The sequence below is a fragment of the Lacerta agilis genome, chromosome Z (assembly GCF_009819535.1).
Source record: "Lacerta agilis isolate rLacAgi1 chromosome Z, rLacAgi1.pri, whole genome shotgun sequence".
NCBI lineage: Eukaryota > Metazoa > Chordata > Lepidosauria > Squamata > Lacertidae > Lacerta > Lacerta agilis.
The window spans coordinates 15,693,056-15,712,844 of record NC_046331.1 but is presented as its reverse complement, the minus strand read 5'-3'; the positions used below and the strand labels follow the sequence as shown (position 1 = coordinate 15,712,844).

The 19,789-nt window shown below is 46.2% G+C and overlaps 1 protein-coding gene across 8 annotated transcripts in view; it reads left to right on the top strand.

Annotated features, from left to right (window-relative positions):
* VAV2 (vav guanine nucleotide exchange factor 2) overlaps positions 1 to 19,789 on the top strand; it is a 148,954-nt gene that overhangs the window by 21,247 nt on the left and 107,918 nt on the right. For all 8 annotated transcript variants that reach the window (XM_033137017.1, XM_033137012.1, XM_033137010.1 and 5 more), the window contains exon 2: positions 18,508 to 18,624. In XM_033137017.1, the coding sequence (XP_032992908.1) occupies positions 18,508 to 18,624 (117 nt within the window). The remainder of the gene's footprint in view (positions 1 to 18,507; positions 18,625 to 19,789) is intronic.

The following is a 19,789-nucleotide window of genomic DNA, read 5'->3' as shown; positions in this document are numbered from 1 at the left end:
CTATTGTGGAATTGGCCTCCAACTAGAGGCAGTGATGGCCACCAACTTGGGCGGCTTCAAAGGAGGATTCCACAAGTTCATAACGCTACCAGTGGCTTCCAGGCATGATGGCTGCATTCTGCTTCAGCTGTTGGAGGCAGGATGCCACTGAATGCCAGCTGCTGGGAATTGCAAGTGTTCTTATTTGTGAGCTTTGCACCGGGGCATCTGGTTGGCCACTGTGAGAACATCATTCTGGACTAGATGGAATCCCTCTGGAAGAGCCAGGCTCTTTTTAGATTTGGATACCAGTTGCTGGGAATCACTTGTGGAGAGTGCTATTGCACTCAGGTCCCTTTTGCAAGCTTCCCAGAGGATGCTAGACTAGATCCAGTGCTAGATGGTGGAGACAGGATGCTAGAGTAGATCCAGCAAGACTCTTAAGTTCTTATATGTTTCTCCACAGTGGTAATATTTACAATCTTCGGCATTGAACGCAGCCTTAGTTAAAAATCAATCAGTCAAACAAAAAATACCTGCACAAAATGTGATCAAAGGGGTCCATAACTGACATCCAGCAAGACTGAAATGGGATAGAATTAGTAGCTTAGCCCATCCCTAAGACAAACCTTCTGTGTGACTCCCTGTTCTGAGCATCGCTAATATGGGCAAGCCCAGAACAGTGACTCAAACAGAGACAGGCAGACTCTTCTTTCTGCAGGGCAAGCGGTCAAGTCTCCCGAGTCTCTGCAAAGTGACAAAGTGATCCAGTGTTTCAGAAATACCTCCCTGGGGAATTACCCAGCTGAAAACAGCAAGAAGCCTCTTCTGTGGATTGAATGTTCTGGGCAGGCTGCAGCCTTTAATCGCTTTATTTGTTTCTCTCACCCCACACCCTTCCCAACTACAACACACCAGCTGTTCTCTCACTGCACACATTCTGTGAATTACTTGATCTAGTTTGCTTGCCATGATCTGTTTTGCACTCTGGTTTTGCTTCAGGGTGTTTAGGAAAAAAACCTGGCATGTCATCGACAGTGCTGTTTTAGATGGCGAATGAGTCCTTTTGGGGTGCACAAAACAATAACCTTGCTGGAATGGTGAGAGACAGAAGCAGGGTACCTTCTGCCTCCCTATTGCTGGATCAGCAGCCTTTCCATTTCATTGGAGCCATCCTGGCCTTGAGGAGGACAGAGTGCTGCTCTTGTGCTCAGGTCCTGCTTGAAGGTTTCCCATTGGGGCATCTAGTTAGCCATCGTGAGAACAGGATGTTAGACTGGATGGGCCTTTGCTCATATTCTGCAGGGCCTTTCTTAGCCATGGAATGGGGCATCCTTGTTGAAATGCAGTCTATCTCTGAATACCAGTTGTCGGGGAGCAACAGCGATTGCACTAAGACTGCTTGCAGGCTTCAGATTGGGGCATCTGGGTGGCCAGATATAGTTGGGGAGCATTATGAAACTTTGGAACATATCCATTAATTGTGGCTGTGTTCTGCCAAAATGCTTAGTCCTCTGCAGTTGGGATGGTCTCAAATTTATCTCCCCCACAATCCATGGAAGTCCTTTAGGGGGAGAGCCATCAGCCTACTCAAGACCACCCACTGAACCTCGTGGCTGAGAAGGGATTGGAACCCAGAACTGCTGCAGTGGGACGTGTGAGTTTTAAAATGTGTGATGCACCACACGGGCTTGGGTTAGTTGCCCTGGAACCCAGTTCCTGCAACAAACCAATTGTGAATTGTTTCACTGTTGCCCTAAATGCTTAATCTAGTGTAGGAAAAACGATAATAATGAAAAAAATAATAAGCATGTTTTCCTGTACTCCCCCACCCCACCCCTGGTAAGAGATTAAATTTACTTAAATTCCCCTTTACAGGAATGACCAGATGCAGGTCTGTAAATCTTAAGAGCTATCTAGGCGATATATCTGAAGTATCCGCCCTGCCGTGGGCCCCTGTGCTTCTATCACAAATTATTTAATAAAGTGTAAAAATGAAGGGTAATAAAAATTTACCAGCATGGAAACCTCACTCCCACTCCCTCAAGCAAAGTCCTCATTTCCAAAACTGTTTTGGCTAATTTCCTCTCGGACAAGACTGCTCCAACGACGGAAACCAGCTGCTGTTGTCAGTCTGATAATATCGGGGGCCATCTAAGCCCTGCTTAGGTTTAATACAGTATACTAATTTGTAGTCCTGGATGGCGAGATAAACATTTCTCTCTCTGTCCCCCTCCCCCCCCCAAAAAAATCCATTGGGCAACTATTTTCTCTTCAATGGATAGTGAAATCTTACCTCTCAATTTCGAATTGAGGAAGTGGATTCCTGTTCATTCTGACATATACTGATCTAGATCAGCACCTCCTGGGCCAATGTGAGAATAACTGGAACATGATTTATCCTTGGATTCCACGCTTCTCCTAATTGCATGATATCCTTTTTGCCTTTCTTTCTTTTTTAAAAAAAAGAAAGCTCCCTTCCCAAAATGCATATTTCAAAACTGGCATCCTCTCAGAGATGCATATATTGAGATATAGGGTTTTATCCCAACAAATTTCAACTCATTGAATTTAATGAACCTAAGTTAGTCACACCCATCAGTTTTTGTTGGTCCACTAATATTGGATTCTAAATACTTAAATGCACATTTTGTGATCAGTGGCATCTATGATGAATGCAAATTTAGCAATTAATTTTTGTGTAGATTTAAAGTATATCTATACAGCAGATGAACGTGGAAATGGAATGGATTTGCAAATTCTCACAAGGATCTAATCATCAATCTAGCAGCAGTGGCTAGGCTGGAACTTGTTCAGCACTGGAGATATTACTGTATTCCCTTGTACTCTAAAGGGATGGTGGAACAAGGTACGGCTGCTGGCAGTTGCGGGAAAAGTTACAGAACATAACAGGCAGCTTAGAGGGCTTAAATCCAAAACACAATTCTCAGTTATTTGCTCTCCATTTGTCATATTGGTTTTGCGACAACAGGGAGCACTCCCACCCTGGCAGATCTCCATTGTCTATTGTGGACTCATGTTACACCTATACACTTTTGGCCTTTGGATTAAAATCTAAAAAAAATTATTTCTTGGCAAACCAGATTGCTGTATCTACATCTTTTCCATGATTGTTTGGGTACCCCCCTTTCTTTCTGTGCATTGACAAGTGGCACCTAAGTTCATAGTCAAACCTTTGTTGTGTGCATCTTGTTACATATTTTATATCTATCTGAAAAACGTCACTATAAATAAATTGAATAGTCAATATAAATATTCAATATAAATAAATTCCACATGGGGAATTGACATGGATTGGGAATAACTATTTGGACATCACAGAAACATCTCTAGTTTGGATATCATTGGTGTGTTGGATAATGCCAGTGTCGGGTTGGGAGGAGGAGGGGGGGTTCTGTTTTCAGTTATCCCTGCTCTAGTGTAAAGCCAAATGGTTGAATAACTTTTGGGAAGCGCTCACCCCTACCTCCAATCTCAGAGGTTTTTTAACGTCATTGGCAAGAAGAAGTTGCCATTTGCTTCTTGGACCGTTCCATTTCTCGTCTCATGCCAGTGGGCGTAATACAAACCTAATACTTCAGGTGAGGGGGTCATCTGATGCTTTTCCAAATGTTATGAAACGGGAGAAGTCCAGGTGTTCTTGCTAAGATGTTTTTGTTCCCCCAAGAACTTCTTGGCCTTGCTGAGCTCTGGTGATGGATGTTTTTGGGGGTACCACTTGGCTCTGCTGATCTGCTTTTCAGCACACTATGAGGGCTGGCTTGACAGCTGTGTGTATTGGGACAGGCAAAGCTACCTATATGAGTGGCCGCTGTGAGAACAGGATACAGGACTAGATAAGAGTCCAGCAGGCTCTTCTTCTGGAGGTCTGCTGTGAGAACCGAACCTCCACACCCAGGAGCAGTCTACCTCTGAATTCAAGATGGCTCTCCTTATATTCATTTCAGTTTCTTCTGGGCTCTTGCTTTGACTCCCTTCCATCTGTAACCTCCGACAACTCCCATCTTTAAGGTGTTCAAAGTTCTACAGGAGGGTGAGGGTTCCCCCCCCCCAACTTTCAGTGCTGTCCCTTTGAGGCACTTTTATAAAGTTGCTCAGTTTGGCCATTTCCCTGTTTAGCTTTCCCAGCGATTAAAGGCATTGCTCTTCCCTGAAGCGTTTATTAGCACGGTGCTGAACTGTGTCCAGGCAGGACTTCTGGGAGTTGCTCTTTGATCTCCCTTTCTATTTTGTGTTGGTTTTTGAAATGGAAATTGTCTTGGGCTTTTAAAAAGGAATTGTTTGAAAGAGAGAGAGTGTGAGAGAGAGGGAACTGTTCTAGATTAGGCCAAAGTCCCATCTAGTCCAGCCTCCAGTTCTCACAGTGAGCAACCAGATTCCCAAATGAGATGCCCATAAGCAAGACCTGATCTCAACAGCAACTCCCCCCATGTGTGAGTTTGGGAAAAGGGTCAGCCTTCTGTACATACTCAGAGGCACTTACCTTAGGTATCTATCTGTCTCTGTGTGTGTGTTTATAAAAGGGAAATGCATAGAAGAAGGAAGAAGGAGTAGTGCCAAACGAGCAGGGGGGCCAAGGGGGTGTAGAAGGTGCAATATCTAGTAAGAACGAGACCTAGCACCTCTCATGCATGGGGAAGTGTTTTCTGAGCATTGTCTTATTTCCAACCCCCATTTAGTGGTTAAGAGCGGTAGACTCGTAATCTGGGGAACCGGGTTCGCGTCTCCGCTCCTCCACATGCAGCTGCTGGGTGACCTTGGGCTAGTCACACTTCTCTGAAGTCTCTCAGCCCCACTCACCTCACAGAGTGTTTGTTGTGGGGGAGGAACAGGCCCTTGCAGAGGCAGGCAGAGGCCCGGGCCAGGTAGATAATGTGCCCCCTCCCTTTTTTTTTACCCTGGCTTGAACCCTATCTGCATATAAAGACAAAATGGAAAATATAGATAGCTTTTTAAAAATACATAGGGAAAATGATTATTTTAAGTATTTACATTTAAATAATGGTGAGCGATTGTGAATATGCTGACCGAGGCCCCCTTTGGAATCGGAGGCCCGGGCCAAGTGGCCCATATGACTCTTCCCCCCCCCCTTGGGGAGGAAGGGAAAAGGAGAATGTTAGCTGCTTTGAGACTCCTTTGGGTAGTGATAAAGCGGGATATCAAATCCAAACTCCTCCTCCTCCTCTTTCCCCTCCATGCACACTTTTAAGTTGGCTCTTTCACCAGGAAGGCCTCTGGAAGGGTGGGAGGGGGTGGGTGGGAGACAAGCACAGGTTCAGCCTCTTCAAGATGAGATAATAGCCTAGGGGAACCCAGAGGACTCACTGGAGCAGGATGCAAAAAGGCACATTGCAGGGCGGAGGGGGGTGGGAGCTCCGCCTTTCATCCTGGTAGCCTTGTGTTGCTGCTTCACAACCCAGCTCAGTGCCTTTTTCTGTGTCATCTGGAAATCGAATCTCGTGTAGCTGGGAGGTGGGGTGTGTCACCCGCTCTTCTGCGTCTGGATCAATCTCCATCCCAGCGCTGTGATAGTCCCGGTGCCTGAGGCAGAGTCTGTGCTTCCGCTCCTGCACTGGAAACATAGAGAAAGGGTCTGATGCTAAGTTAAACCTTTCCGCCCGCTAGCTCTGTAATATCAACAATGATTGGCAGTGGCTCCTTAGCATTTTAGGCAAGGGCCACTGGGGGTTAAACTATGGTTACCAGATTTTTTTTTCAAGGAATCTGGTGACACTTTTTCTTTTCTTTTAAATTTCATGCTTTATTTTAGAAACGGGTTGCCCAGAGTTCTTGACCTTTTTTTAAGGGGGAGAAACCCCAAAGTTGTCAGGCACGAACCTCGACACAAGGCAGGTGGAGAAGCCCATCTACAAACACACAAACGCAAAAAAAAGAAGAAGAGAGGTTTTGGGGGAGAGATCGAGTAAAGGCGCTCACTGGTCTTGGGAAAACATGCATTAAAACACACACACAAGGCACTGGCTTCCCATAACCGGGAGACGGCTGGAGGGTGAACGCAATCTCTATGGAGATTTAACTGGCGGTGGTGGCGTTTCGTTACCAGAGGTGGACAAACAACGGACTCGCTCACAGCCCCCCTCACAAGAGAGGTTGCTGGTGCCGGAGGAGGCACGGAGGGGGGGGAGGGAGGCTCTGTCTCCTGTCCCCCCCCCAAACTCGGGTGTGCAGAGCACACAGCAGAAGAGCACCATGGGCTCTTCTGCTGCAGGTGGCTCTGCGCGAGTTCAGGGCAAGCATTGATCGAGGAAGTGAGCCAGATAGGAGCTCTCTGGCTCGTGCCTCGGTTTAAATCGCGCCCCTCCTAGCCAGCGGATTGGCCGGCTGGAACTTTGATGTAGCTGGGACCTCCAGTGCTGCTCGCTGCCATGGCGCCCGCCATGTTGCCTCGCCAGAAGTCCCCAGGCATAAATCCGGGGACATTAATTCTAAATAATTCATTGTTCTAAATAATAATAAAAACCCTATCTTATATTGAGTCAGCCCATTGGTCCACAGATGGAGGCAGCAATACTTCTGAATACCAGTTTCTGGAAACCATAGGAGGGGAGAGTGCTGTGGAGGCAGAGCACAGCTACCAGGGGCTAGTAGCCACCAATAACCCTCTCCTCAGTGAATTTGTCTCACTCTCTTTTAAAGCCATCTAGGTTGGTGGTCATTACTGCCTGCTGCAGGAGTGAGTTCCATAGTTCAACTTGGTGCTGCATGAAGAAGTCCTTTCTTTTTTCTGTTTGGAATCTTCAAACATTCAGCTTCATTGCAGGTCCACCGGTTCCAGTGTTACAGGAATGTAGGGAGGAGCCCTTGACAAGTGTGGTCAAAGAAGGATGTCTGGTGGCAATTATTTTAATTCTTAAATATGGAATTAGAAAGACACCAGCATGGACTTGTGTCCAGGTTACCCCAGCTCAGTACTGGGCAACAGCTTTGCCCTTACCGGGTCCAATGAACAAAGCATTTCCAGTGATGCTGATGGTCAAGATCTAGGCATACGTGCATTTAAGTGTAGTTGGGTTCTCTGAATTAGGTTGGCTGGGAATGGAAAGGTGGAGGAGGGCAGCATCATAGTCTGGTGTGCCAGCCATGACCATCCCTGAACAAAAGTAATAAGAATTTATTGGATTTTCAAATTAAAATACACAAAATACACAAACACTACACAAACTACACAAAATAGACACAAACAAAACAATTAATTCCTCATCCTAATCTTCTTTATAATCCTAAATTTGGGACTTCCTCACATCCTCTCTTTTGCGTTCATTTCTAATCTTCTTTAGTAACTTTGTAACATTGTAAAATCTACTTTTTTACATCTAATCTTAATCTTACAATTATAATCAATATATCTTAAACCTTAAATCTTATTCTTATCAACATATCTCAAATCTAAAATATTATTTTTATCAAATAGAACATCAAATTTCACATCTCTACCTCTTTTATCCTCTCTTCACTTAACTTTGTTATGCTGTGGCCTATATTTCTTCTGATTCCAATTTCATATATATATATATATATATATATACATCACATTTTAACAAGTACCTAGATATTTCTTCCAATCTCATATTCCGTTTTCCCTCTGGTGTCGGAGTACCGTGGTCAGCCTTTCAATCCCTAATAATTCATACTTTACCCCACCCCTCTCATGTCCATCACCACCCTTTCCTTTGCCTTTCCATTCCCCCCAGTCTCCCCCCCCAACATTCCACCAGTCCAGGTTCTCATTCTTCTATTATCTCCTTCAAGTCTAATTTTACTTCTTTTCCTTTTGTTCTTCCCTTCAGATGTAGCTTCTCCTCCTCCAGAATGTAGCAGTGTTCTTGATAAGTTGTTTCAATAAGTTCATCACAAAGTTTCTTTCCTCCACTCTCAACTTCTTGTTGCACTTTCCATAGTTGTTGTTCTTGAACCTCTGGGCCATCCCTGAACAAAAGTAACTTGGTTGCAGTTAAGCCCACATGGTCACCTTCAGGTTTGATATCGTAATGTGGTGGGTGTGGGACTGCTTTTGAAGGCTATCCTGAAACTATATGCCAACAATATGATCCTTTCCTTAGTGGGTCTGACGAGAAAAGCGTTGTTTGTGATGCTCCTGTTCAAAAACTGGGCCTGTAGAACTGGATTCTGCAAGCTAGGTTGTCTGAAAATGGAGAGATTGTGCCTGATCCTGATGGAACCGAAGTGCCCACGGCAGGTTGCTATTAAACAGATTCAATCCAGAGTCACACTTGTTGGCTGCCCAATTCCACCACGATACCCCTCCTGCACCACTCGCGACTGTGGTCTGAACTTCGTTTCACCTCTCATTCCTAACCCACACAGCCTTGACTGTTGCTGTCAGTGAAGCGTGAGCTGGCTCAAACATGCCAGGGGCAACGATGATGGTGATTAAGATCTGGGTTGGGTTGGTGGAAATTCTGACATGACAAAAACCTTCTTTGTTCTCAGTTTCTTCAGGCCAAAGGAGGAGATTTTGTTTTTGAGGCTCTTCTGCAGGAAGAAAGTGGAGTCAGCTACAAATATATGGGCCTTGGGTTGGCATGGAAAAACATAGTGCCCTCCAAAAATTCTGCAGCACAGCTCCCACCTTCTCCAGCTTCCAGCAGAGGCCCCACCAGGTTGAGGGGATGGCTATCCTGAGTTACGGACACTGGGCACTTGGGTCTGTGGAAGAAGGCAAATTGGGTGCATGCAATCCATGCTGTGTATAGAAAATAGAGCCAAAACAGGAGCATACAACGGGCCCTGCTGCATCAGGCCAATGGCCCACCCAGTCCAGCATCCTGTTTTCTGGAGTAGGCCTATTAGAGTACATTGTCAGCAATATGCTGATGACACCCAGCTCCACTTCTCCTTTGCATCTTCCCAGGTATGGCAGTGGATGTGCTGGACCATTGTCTTGCTTCGGTGATGGATTGGATGAGAGATAGTAAACTGAAGCCCAATCCAGATAAGACTGAGGCACTTTTAGTGGGTGGCTCAATGGATGGGAGGTTGTCTGCTTTTGAGTGGGTTACACAACCCCTGAAGGAGCGGGTACGTAGCTTGTGGGACCTTCTGGATCAATTGCTGCCACTTGAGGCTCAGGTGGCCTCAGTGGCACAGAGTGCCTTCCATCAGCTTGGGCTGGTGGCCCAACTGCACCCCTATTTGGAAAGGGATAGCCTAACGTCTTTCATCTATGCTCTGGTAACCTCTAGGTTAGATTACTGCAAAGTGTTATACATAGGGTTGCCTCTGAAGATGGTTCAGAAACTAGCTGGTGCAGAATTCGATAGCCGGGTTCCTCACTTGGGGAAGACAGTTTGAACATATAACACCGATCCTGGCCCAACTGCACTGTCTGCCAATTAGTTTCCAGGCCCAATTCTAACTGCTGGGCTTGACCCACAAAGCCTTAAAAGGCCCAGGACCGCAATACCTCAAGGACCGCCTATCCCCATATGAACCAACACAGGCCTTCTGGTAATCACCTGAGGCAATTATTTGTGTACTTCCTCCATGAGAGGTCTGGAGGGTGACAACACGAGTGCGGGCATTTTCTGAAGTAGCTCCCTGCTTGTGGAATGCTCTCCCCCAGGGATATTCCTCTGGCACCTTCATCACATATCTTTAGGCACCAGGTGAAAATGTTTCCTTTAACCAGGCCTTTGGCAGATTAACATTCTAACTGCTTTTGAACATGTTTGTGGGAGAGGAGCTATTGGTTTGTTTTTCTTTTTTAAATGTATTTTGTGTCCTCGTTTTGTGTTTTTAGGTTGTGAACTGCCCTGTGATCTTCAGGTGAAGGACAATATACAAATTTTAATAATAATAATAATAATAATAATAATAATAATTTATCTGTGATTCCTGCTTTGCAGGGGTTGGACTAGATGATCATTGGGTGTCTCTTTTAGCTTGATTCTATGATCATGTGCATGGCAGGGACCCCCCCCCCCCATCACAGTGGAGTCCTTCGGTGTCCTGCCCTCTCTTGCCTTGTGTGCTTGATGGCAACTTCCATCCCAGTCCTTTCCGGCTCCTTCCCCCACCCCCCAATTGTGCCAGCTGCTCCCTTTTCCCTTTCTTCTTTTTTGTGGCAACGCATACATGGATGGGCTCCCACCAGAGAGATTTCCTTTGGCTCAGCGAGTCCGCGGCTTGTGCCTGCAGCGAGATAAGCAGCCGGCTGTACATCACCGTCAAAAAGCGCCGAGCAGAGTTACGCTCCGCATCCGTCACCGGCTTTTATCTCGGAGAGGCAAAAGCTGCTGCATCTCCAGTCCCCGTATCTGAGTGCTGGAGCCAGTCCATTTGGCGTCTGCATTGATGCCCCTTCACAGCCACAGTTTGATTGGGCTGGTATACTTCCTTCGTATGCAGCACCCGCCCTTGGTGCGATTCCACAAGGACCTGCCTGTTCCGAAAGCCTCGGCACCCGAGGCTCTTGATCCACAGCCAGCACCTTTGTGAAATCCCGACCCGTCCATTAGGGCATTCCCCTGATGTGCCATTTTCCTCCGGTTTCCTGTGCTCTTTCATTACATTTTTTTCCCCTTGGAAGGCCTCTGACACCCCCGTTAAAAGCAATTAGGATAATGGAGCCATTGGAACCCGGGCGTTCTCCACGCATGGCTCAGAGGGCCGTTCATTTATCATGCCTTCACTAGCTTGAGCAGATTTATCAGACAGTGTTTTCCCCTTGACTAGCTCCCCAGGAAAAATGGTGATGGAAACCAGCTCTCTGTACTTCATCTCCAACCGCAGGAGAACCTATTTTAAAAATGCAGACTGAGGGATACTGGACAGTGAAAAGTTACACGAAAATGACTATAATTTTGAAAGATTCATATGTTGCTTTTTTCCTACTTCAGTTGGTTTGGGGAATGGCCACAGCTCAGTAGGTAGAGCATCTGCTTTACATTCAGAGGTTCCAGGTTCAGTCCCCAGTGGCATCTCCAGGTAGGGCTGTGAAAGCCCCTTGCCCTGAACCTTGGAGAGCCACTGCTGCCATGAGTGTAGACAGTACTGTTACATATATACTGTACATCAATCAATAACAAGCAGAGAAGGTAGGAAAAAAACAGAGCACATTAAAACACAGTATAATGCACTGAACTAGGATTTTTATTTATTTTTTGCTTGTGGTGAACTGGCTTCCCTTAAATATCTCATTTGTGTTTTGCTGCCTGTGGAGTTCCTTAACTCTTTTATCACCCCCCTCCCTCCTGTACTGCTGAGGTTCAGTTGCAGCCTTTGTTCAGCTACACACTTTTTCTTAGAACGATAGAATTGTAGAGTTGGAAAGGATTCCAAGGGTCATCTAGCAGAACCCCCTGCAATAAAGGAATTTCAACTAAAGCATCCATGGCAGATGGCCTTCCTCTTTTCAAGGCTAAACTTACACAACCCCTTAAACAGTTATTCATAAGGCTTGGTTTCCAGACCTTTTATAATCTTCCTCGCCCTCCTCTGTACACATTCCAGCTTGTCAATTATCCTTAAATTGTGGTACCCAGAATTGGACACCGTATTCCATGTGTGGTCTGACCATGGCAGAATAGAGAGGTATTGTTGAAATTGGCCTTCTTAAAGGCCAGAGTGCATGTTTGACTACACTCAGCTTTCCCTTTCCTTGGTATCATGAAACCCAGGAGGACATAATCACTTCTTCCCAAGTTTCCAGTACTTCCACTTTGTCAATTAATTTCTTCCTGTTGGTGAAGACCAGGTCCAAGATAGATGACCCCCTTGTTGCTTCTTTCACCTTCTGGGAAATGAAATTGGCTAGTGAGGCAATGGAATAATAGGTTGGACCTTACATTATTGGTAGACTTTGTGTTCCAGTACATACAGTGGTGCCCCGCTAGACGAATGCCTCGCTAGACGAAAAACTCGCTAGATGAAAGGCATTCGCTAGCGGAAGGCTGCCCCGCAAGACGAAAAAGTCAATGGGCTTGCCTCGCAAGACGAAATCCCCCCCCCCCGGCGAAAACCACTATTTTGCATTGGTGCTTCGCAAGACGAAAAAATCGCTATACGAAGACACTCGCAGAACGAATTATTTTCGTCTTGCGAGGCACCACTGTACTGGGATAGTTGAAGTCTCCCATGACCACTATATCTATCCATTTTCAGTGTTTGGTAATCTGCTCTAAGAAGGCATAATCCAAGTCTGTAGTCTGGTTTGGAGGTCTATAGCAGACACCCACAGTAAGAAACAAAATTAAAAAAAAAATCCTTCCAGTAGCACCTTCGAGACCACCTAAGTTTGTTCTTGGTATAAGCTTTCATGTGCATGCACACTTCTTCAGATACCACAGTAAGGTCACTGCTGTTTCCCTCTCCTACAATTTTTACCCAAGTACTCAATCTACATTCCATGCTCCAGGTCATGGATCTCTTCACAAGTGTAAATATCCTTTACATATAATCCTCCTCCTCCTTTCCTGTTTGACTTATTCCTTTGGAATAAATTGTACACCTCAATTTCTACATTCCAGTCACGAGTCTCATCCCACCAGGTTTCAGTAATGCCTATTATATTGTATTTGCAGCCATGTATTAATACTTAATGGATTAATATAGGCTTCCTCAACCTTGGCCCTCCAGATGTTTTGAGACTACAATTCCCATCATCCCTGACCACTGGTCCTGCTAGCTAGGGATTATGGGAGTTGTAGGCCAAAAACACCTGGAGGGCCAAGGTTGAGGAAGCCTGTATTAATACATGTATACTTAATACGTACTTAAGGTGCCCCCCCCCCGGAAGTTGTGGTTCCCTTGAAGTTCCATTGTGCATAACAGAACTTGCTCACCATTGCCTTGGAACCGAAGCTCCTTGTCTTTCCTGTGCTCTTAAGTGCTGAGCTTTGGAGCAGACAGAACTCCTCGCGGTTCGTCTCATTCACCTTCTCCAGAGGGACCCTGGGAGCCCGTCCACAGTGGCCGACTCAACTCCTTTCGCTCTGATTCGCTCCAGTCACCACAAAGGTTGAGAAGAGTCAGTGGTTAAATATCTCCCCATTTATGCTGACTGGGCAGGATGCTGGAGGCAAGGACCCTGCTGCAGAATTACGGTAGTAATGGGTTTTGATCCCCCGGCAACCCTGGACCACCGCACCATGGAGTCCAACCTTCTAATCACTGGCAGCATCCATATGAATGGTCCCAGGCTCATTTTGCGACCAGGCTCAAGTCCCAGAGCTGTGTTGAAGCAGACTCCTATGCATCAATGGCATTTGCTTGCTTGCTGCTCCTTTGGCCAAAGTTTGGGGAGGCTTGCTGCATACGCATGTGGTTTGCAGAGAGTAGAAGGCACAGCAGCAGCTCACATCCAGGTCTATGAACCAAGAGCCAGCCTAAGTCTCAAGGCTCTGTGTCATTATGGTCACAAGCTAAACCATTCATTTTTGAAAATGGGAGGTTTAAAGGGAAGCCAGCTACGTATGTGTTGGGAATTTGAGACCGGCTGTGATGCTGAAATGCCAAGTGCCAGGAAGGAAATTCTACCTGGTCAAGAAAACCAGCTGTAACTCTCTATCCTCTGCACTTCCACTTCCACTTGTGTGGAAGGAACAGTCTGCTACCTATCAAGGGCCTGACCACAGAAAACAAGTTAACTCATTTGGGGAAGGGAGTGTGGTGTAGCAGATAGAGTGCTGTGCTTGGAACAGGGAGGTCGGAGTCCAAATCCGTGCTCTGCCATGAGACTTGTTGGGAGTCATTGGGCCAGTTGCGCTATCACTTCGCAGGGTGATATAGCATACCTATCTCACAGGGTTGTTGTGGGGATAAAATGAGGAGGGTAAGAAGATCAGTGCATGCCACCTTGACTTCCTTGAAGGATCCACCCAGGTTGGTGGTTACAACTGCCTCTTGTGGGAGCGAATTCCAAGGCTTGACTGTGTGTTTTGTGAATAAGTACTTTGTGTGTCTTGAATCTTCAGTTCAGCTTCCTTCAATGTCCCCTATTGAGTTCCAGCATTCTGAGAGATGGAGGGAGGAAAACTTGTCTCCATCCACTTTCTCCATGCTGTGCATAATGTTCTATCTTACTTGCCTTTTCTCCAAACTAAAAAATTCTGAACATTGCAGCCTTCCTTTATAGGGGAGTTGCTCCAGCCCATTGAACATTTTGGTTGCCCTTTTATGAACCTTTTCCAGCTCTACAAATGTCCTTTTTGAGATAAGATGGCCAAAACTGTACATGGTACTCCCAGTGTAGTTGCATCATAGATTTGCATGGAGGAATTATAATGGAACAGCTGTTTGGCCACTTTCAGTTGGGGCAAGGGAAGGGTGTTCTCTGGCCCTGGTCCCTAGTTAGCAATCAGGACCATCTGATCACAAAACAGTCTGGAAGCACAGAACAGAGTTTCAACCTGTACCTGAAAGTTGGCCAAGGTGATCTTTTAATCCTAGTCAGAAACTAGCTGTGTGTGGGAGAGGACTCTTAGTAGGGGGGTGTTTGGGCAATTTCACAGCAAGTGGGAGCAGAGATTCCTGCAGTCCATCTGGGGTCAGGAATGGAAAGCATGCAAGCGAATCCATTCAGCATTTGCATGTAATTCATTACTTTATTTGTTTATGTTGTTTTTGACGCTTCCCTTCCATTCAAATACACTGAAATAAATTATGTATGAAATTAATTGCGTAAGCTTTGGCCACAGCAGCTAGCGAGACAAATAACAAATTTAGCAGACGCTGAACTGTAGCAGAATAGAAACAGCACTCATTGTGGCTGATGCTGGGTGGGGCAGAAATGACTGCCTCCTTATTTATTATTAATTTGTAAAAATATTTACATACTGCTGTATTGTAAGGATATATCAAAGAGTTCTACAACAAGATCTGGGCTGGATCTGGCCCAATCGCCTTCTAAATCCGGCCCGCGGACGGTCCGGGAATCAGTGTGTTTTTACATGAGTAGAATGTGTCCTTTTATTTAAAATGCACCTCTGGGTTATTTGTGAGGCATAGGAATTTGTTCACCCCCCCAAAAAAAAGTAGTCCGGCCCCCCCACAAGGTCTGAGGGACAGTGGACTGGCCCCCTGCTGAAAAAGTTTGCTGACCCCTGGTCATATTCTTTTAGATTGTTAGCCTGTGGGTAGGGATTGTCTTGGTTTCACTGATTGTATGTAAGCTTCTTTGTGAGCCTTTTTGGCTGAAGAGTGGGGTGCAAATGCTATAAATCAAATCAATCTATCCATCTATCTATCTATCTCAATCCTCCCCCCCCCACCCAACCTGGCGATGGCAATCTCTGTTTCCCTTTTCTATGAGGGGTCTTTGCAGACTCACCACCCAGCACCCCGATCTCCCCCGTCACCTTGTGCAAGTTGGTCATCCATTTATTGTAAGTGAGACCCTTTCTTTCTCTTGATTTCAGCACATTAAAACGTTTTTGGGTGCTTCTCGCAGGGACCCAGGAGAGAGCGGGAGGGATGCTGTCTTGCAAAATGGTCACACACTATCAGTCCATTACTGCCCTTGTCAGAGAGGCAGCCTCCCACTTTCTAGGAAAAAAATAGGGATTGCATTAGCTCTCAGAAGTGATCTGGATGCTTGGCTGAGCTTTGACCGTGTGCCAAGCCTTTGGGGAGCTGCCCCACAGTCCATCCCCGCTCTGCCGGTTCCTTTTCTTATATATGAAAAAGAAGAAGATGATACATTCAGCTGACCTAAAAATAAAATAATGCAACACTTCTGGCCATCCTCATCTCAGTTACGAATATTGCAGAGCTGGAAAAAGCCGATTGAAAAGGAAAATGCCTCACCAACAAGGACATGCTAATGTTTGGTTTTTGAATCCTTCCACAATTAATTTATTTTTTAAATTGGCACATATAACGGGGGGGGGGGGGAAGAAAAGCAATAATAAGAATAAAAAATAAAACAAACCCCTTTATTGCTCGCTGACATTAACACTATGAATAGCCCACAAATCCTTCTGCCTGGCTGGAATGAGTGGCTCTTGCTTACTCAGGATGAAAAATGTTTCTTACTCCTGGTTTAGGTGTTGTGGGGGCAAGGTGGTTTGTGTGCATGGGAATGCTTTTTTGTGTGTTTTATTGCATTTGATTGATTTAGTTGTACAGTCAAACCTTGGTTCCCAAATGGCTCCGTTTTGGAACGCTTCAGCTCCTGAACTCTGAAAACCTGGAAGTAAATGCTCCAGCTGTCAAATGTTTTTCGGAAGCCAAACGTCCAATGCGGCTTCCGCTTGAGTGCAGGAAGCTCTTGCAACCAATCAGAAGCGGCACCTCAGTTGTTGAATGTTTTGGAAGCCTAATGGGCTTCCATAACAGATTACATTTGACAACTGAGGTTTGACTGTATAGATTTCTTTTGCTGTACAGGCATCCCCACCAGACCCGTCTCTACCCTGTGGTGCAAGGGGTGCGGGGAACCAGGGCGCCAAGGTCTGAAGGGCGCCAAGCTGAGTGTCCGGGAAGGAGAGTTGGAGTCCGGGGAGAGCAGAGCCCTTCTGAACGAGGAGTGGGCTGGTGAGCTTCTCCCCCTCCCCAGTGCGCTGCTGAGGGAGGAGGAGGAGAAGGAGGAGGAGGAGGAGGAGAGTCCACCACCCACCCACCTCCCTGCCCCGCGCAGCTGGAGGACCATGCTAGGGAAAGAGGCCATGCTTCCCAAACTTCCTGCCCCACATTCCTCAACATTCGGCTGCCTAGCACGGGCCAAGTGTGAGGAGCGAGTAGAGAGCCGCCTCAGGAGCAGGTGGAGTCCGGGACCCGGGACCCGGCGCCCTCGCCATGGAGGAAAGGCACTGGGTTTGCAGCCCCAGCACATTTGGATCAGTTGCGCGGCCCCCTTTGACAGGGGAGTGGGAGGGAAGGAAGGCACTATCAGGATCCACATCAGCTGCGTGGCTGTCTTTGGGGGGGGGCAGAGAGATGGCGCTCTGGTTTGGGGGTGGGTGGGAGGAGAAGCGTCACCTGGGAGAGCTCTGCAGCCCAGCTGGTTTGAGAGAGAGAGAGAGAGAGAGAGAGCAGGGGGGGGAGAAAGGGCTGGCTGGGGGGGGGGAGAGAACTGCTGGGGGGGGAGAGAGAAAGGGCTGGCTGGCTGGGGGGAGGGGAGAGAGCTGGGCACCCACCCACCCTACAGGGGCGTAGCAAGGGGGCAGTCTGCCCCAGGTTCCATAATGGAGGGGGTGACAAATTATCAAGGAACAATTACTGCCCTACTAGGGCAGTTGATAAAGAACTTTAAAAAAAAATGCCTGCTCCGAAGGTCTTATCTTACTATACTAGGGATTATATAACTATATATATGGAATTTCAAGCATATCAGTTAATATCTTGACCCTCCTCCACCAAAATAGCTGTTTACTTGGCTGTTTTCCTATGTCGTGAAGGCTGAAATTTCAGTTCAGTGGAACACTTACTGTTCCCAACCCTAACCTTATGGAAAGCCATCTAATTAGACTTTAATTTGATTTTGAGATGTTTTTAGGAGGTAATTTAATTATTATTTGATTTTATACCAATGTTATGTATCTGATGTTAGCCACCCTGAGCCCGACTTCAGCCAGGGAGGGCGGGATATAAATAAAAGTTTTTTTACAGTGGTACCCCGCAAGACGAAAGGGTTTTGCGAGTTTTTAGTTGACTCGCGAGACGAATTCGTCTATGGCTGTTTTTCGCAAGACGAATTCGTCTGGCGAGGTACCACTGTAAGCCGGCAGCACCGCCGCCAGTTGGGAGGGGGCCGTGGGATTACGCCCGCCCACCGAAGATGGCTGGCGCAATCCCATGGCCCCCTCCCGACCGGCACTGGAGCTGCGCGGCGCCGCATTTGTGCTGTAAAGGCTTACCTTTTCGCTCCGGTCGGGACGGGTGTTGTCCGCGTCCGCCCTCTTGGATCGACTGCGCATGTCTGGACTTTACTTGAAAAGAGAGCTGTGTGAAGAGAGAGCAGGAGAGAGAGTTGAGGAGCAGAGGAAAATAGTCATTTAGAGACTTTTTAGAGGGTGCTCCCCACTTTACGTGATGTCACTTATGTGCACGGGGGCCCGGAATGTAACCCTTGTATAAGTCGGGGGACGCCTATATTTTGATTCATGCTGGAGAATGTTTTGGTGTAAAAAAGAGAGCAATGATCTAATCCTTAAACAGCAACGTTTTTTCTTAATTTTTTTTTGCTGCAATCCAAAATAAAAAGAAGCGCCATAATTGAGACCTGTAGCTTCTTTACAAGCACACACGTACACACACAAGTGGGAAAATGTCTATTGCAGCTAAGAGTATGTACTGTGAGCTAAAGTCAGCTGTTTCCTCTTCCATAGATGCATTGAGAGGCATCTCTGTTGCTCACAATCCTCAGTGGGGAGGTGGCAGTCATGGAATAGCTGTGAAAATGTACGTGAACTGTACTAACATGACTAGTGTAAATCTCTTTCAGTGCATTTTCCTTTGTGAACCAAGTAAATATCTACTACAATGAAATGACTCTTGATTTTTTTTCTTCCCTACTCTTGGCTCAAGTTCCTCTGCCTGAAGAACATCCGGACGTTCCTCAAAGTGTGTCATGACAAATTTGGCCTGCGGAACAGCGAGCTGTTTGACCCTTTTGATCTCTTTGATGTGCGGGATTTTGGCAAGGTAAGAGCATGTGTTTGCCTTTTTATATATGCAAGTCAATTGCAAGAAACAATATTATGAAGTGACTAATAAATATAAAATAATGGGCCCCAGGGGTATGGCCTGGAGGCACACAAGGCTACTTTGCTGAAGCTGACCAAGGCAGGGCTTGGTCCTTGCTTGGATGGGAGACCTCCTTTTAACCATGCCTGTACACTGTCTCTGTTCTGTGGCTGATTTTTTTTTCCTTTAAGAAAATAAATATATAATAAATATAATTTCATGCAATCCAAGGGAACCCATGCAAAATAATGGTTGATTTCCCCTTCATTGCTTTTGGTGTCTTTCTGTCCAGAATCAGAGGTTCATGCTGGGCTGTGTGTCAAATGAGAATCAGCTGTTTTCTTTGCCTGTGAGGAAAATAAAAGAAGATTCTTGGCCATGTCATCTTACATAGATGATAGCAGGAGTCAGTTGCCATCAGTTGGGTTGGTGGTGGAGATGAGAAACATATGAGAACAGAGCTTTTTGCTGGTCCACTTTCTCTGAGCATGCACAACATTAGCCACAATCTGAGGTGTGTCCATTTAAGACAGTTATTGTACAAGCTCAGATGACAGTTTCATGACTAGGAATTTGGGGGGGTGACTGCAGGTGCAGGGAAACCAAACTGGTAATGTGCATCCCTGCCTCCTCTCTCTGTGCACAGCAATGTATAAACTTGCAGCCCAATGGGCAAAAATGACCTCACTGCATTTTAAGCCACTATTGTCTGCAAAGCCTTTCATTCAGATGCTGGAAGGCCAAAAGCAAGATGTATTTCTGTGTATGTCACACAACCAGTCTTGCTTTGCAACTTTGCTCTGCACAGACTTGAGTGCGTTGTTTTTTTTTTTTTTAAAAAAAATATGGAATCCTTTGTGGTACTGGAGTTTTTGATATGCAAAGCTTGGATCTGCATCATTGTTTAATGATACAGTAAGTGCTCCATGCGGGGCAGGGTTGATGGGTTTAGGTATCACTTTAAAGAGGTATACAGTGGTACCTTGGGTTAAGAACTTAATTCGTTCTGGAGGTCTGTTCTTAACCTGAAACTGTTCTTAACCTGAGGTACCACTTCAGCTAATGGGGCCTCCCGCTGCTGCCACGCCGCCACCACACGATTTTTGTTCTCATCCTGAAGTAA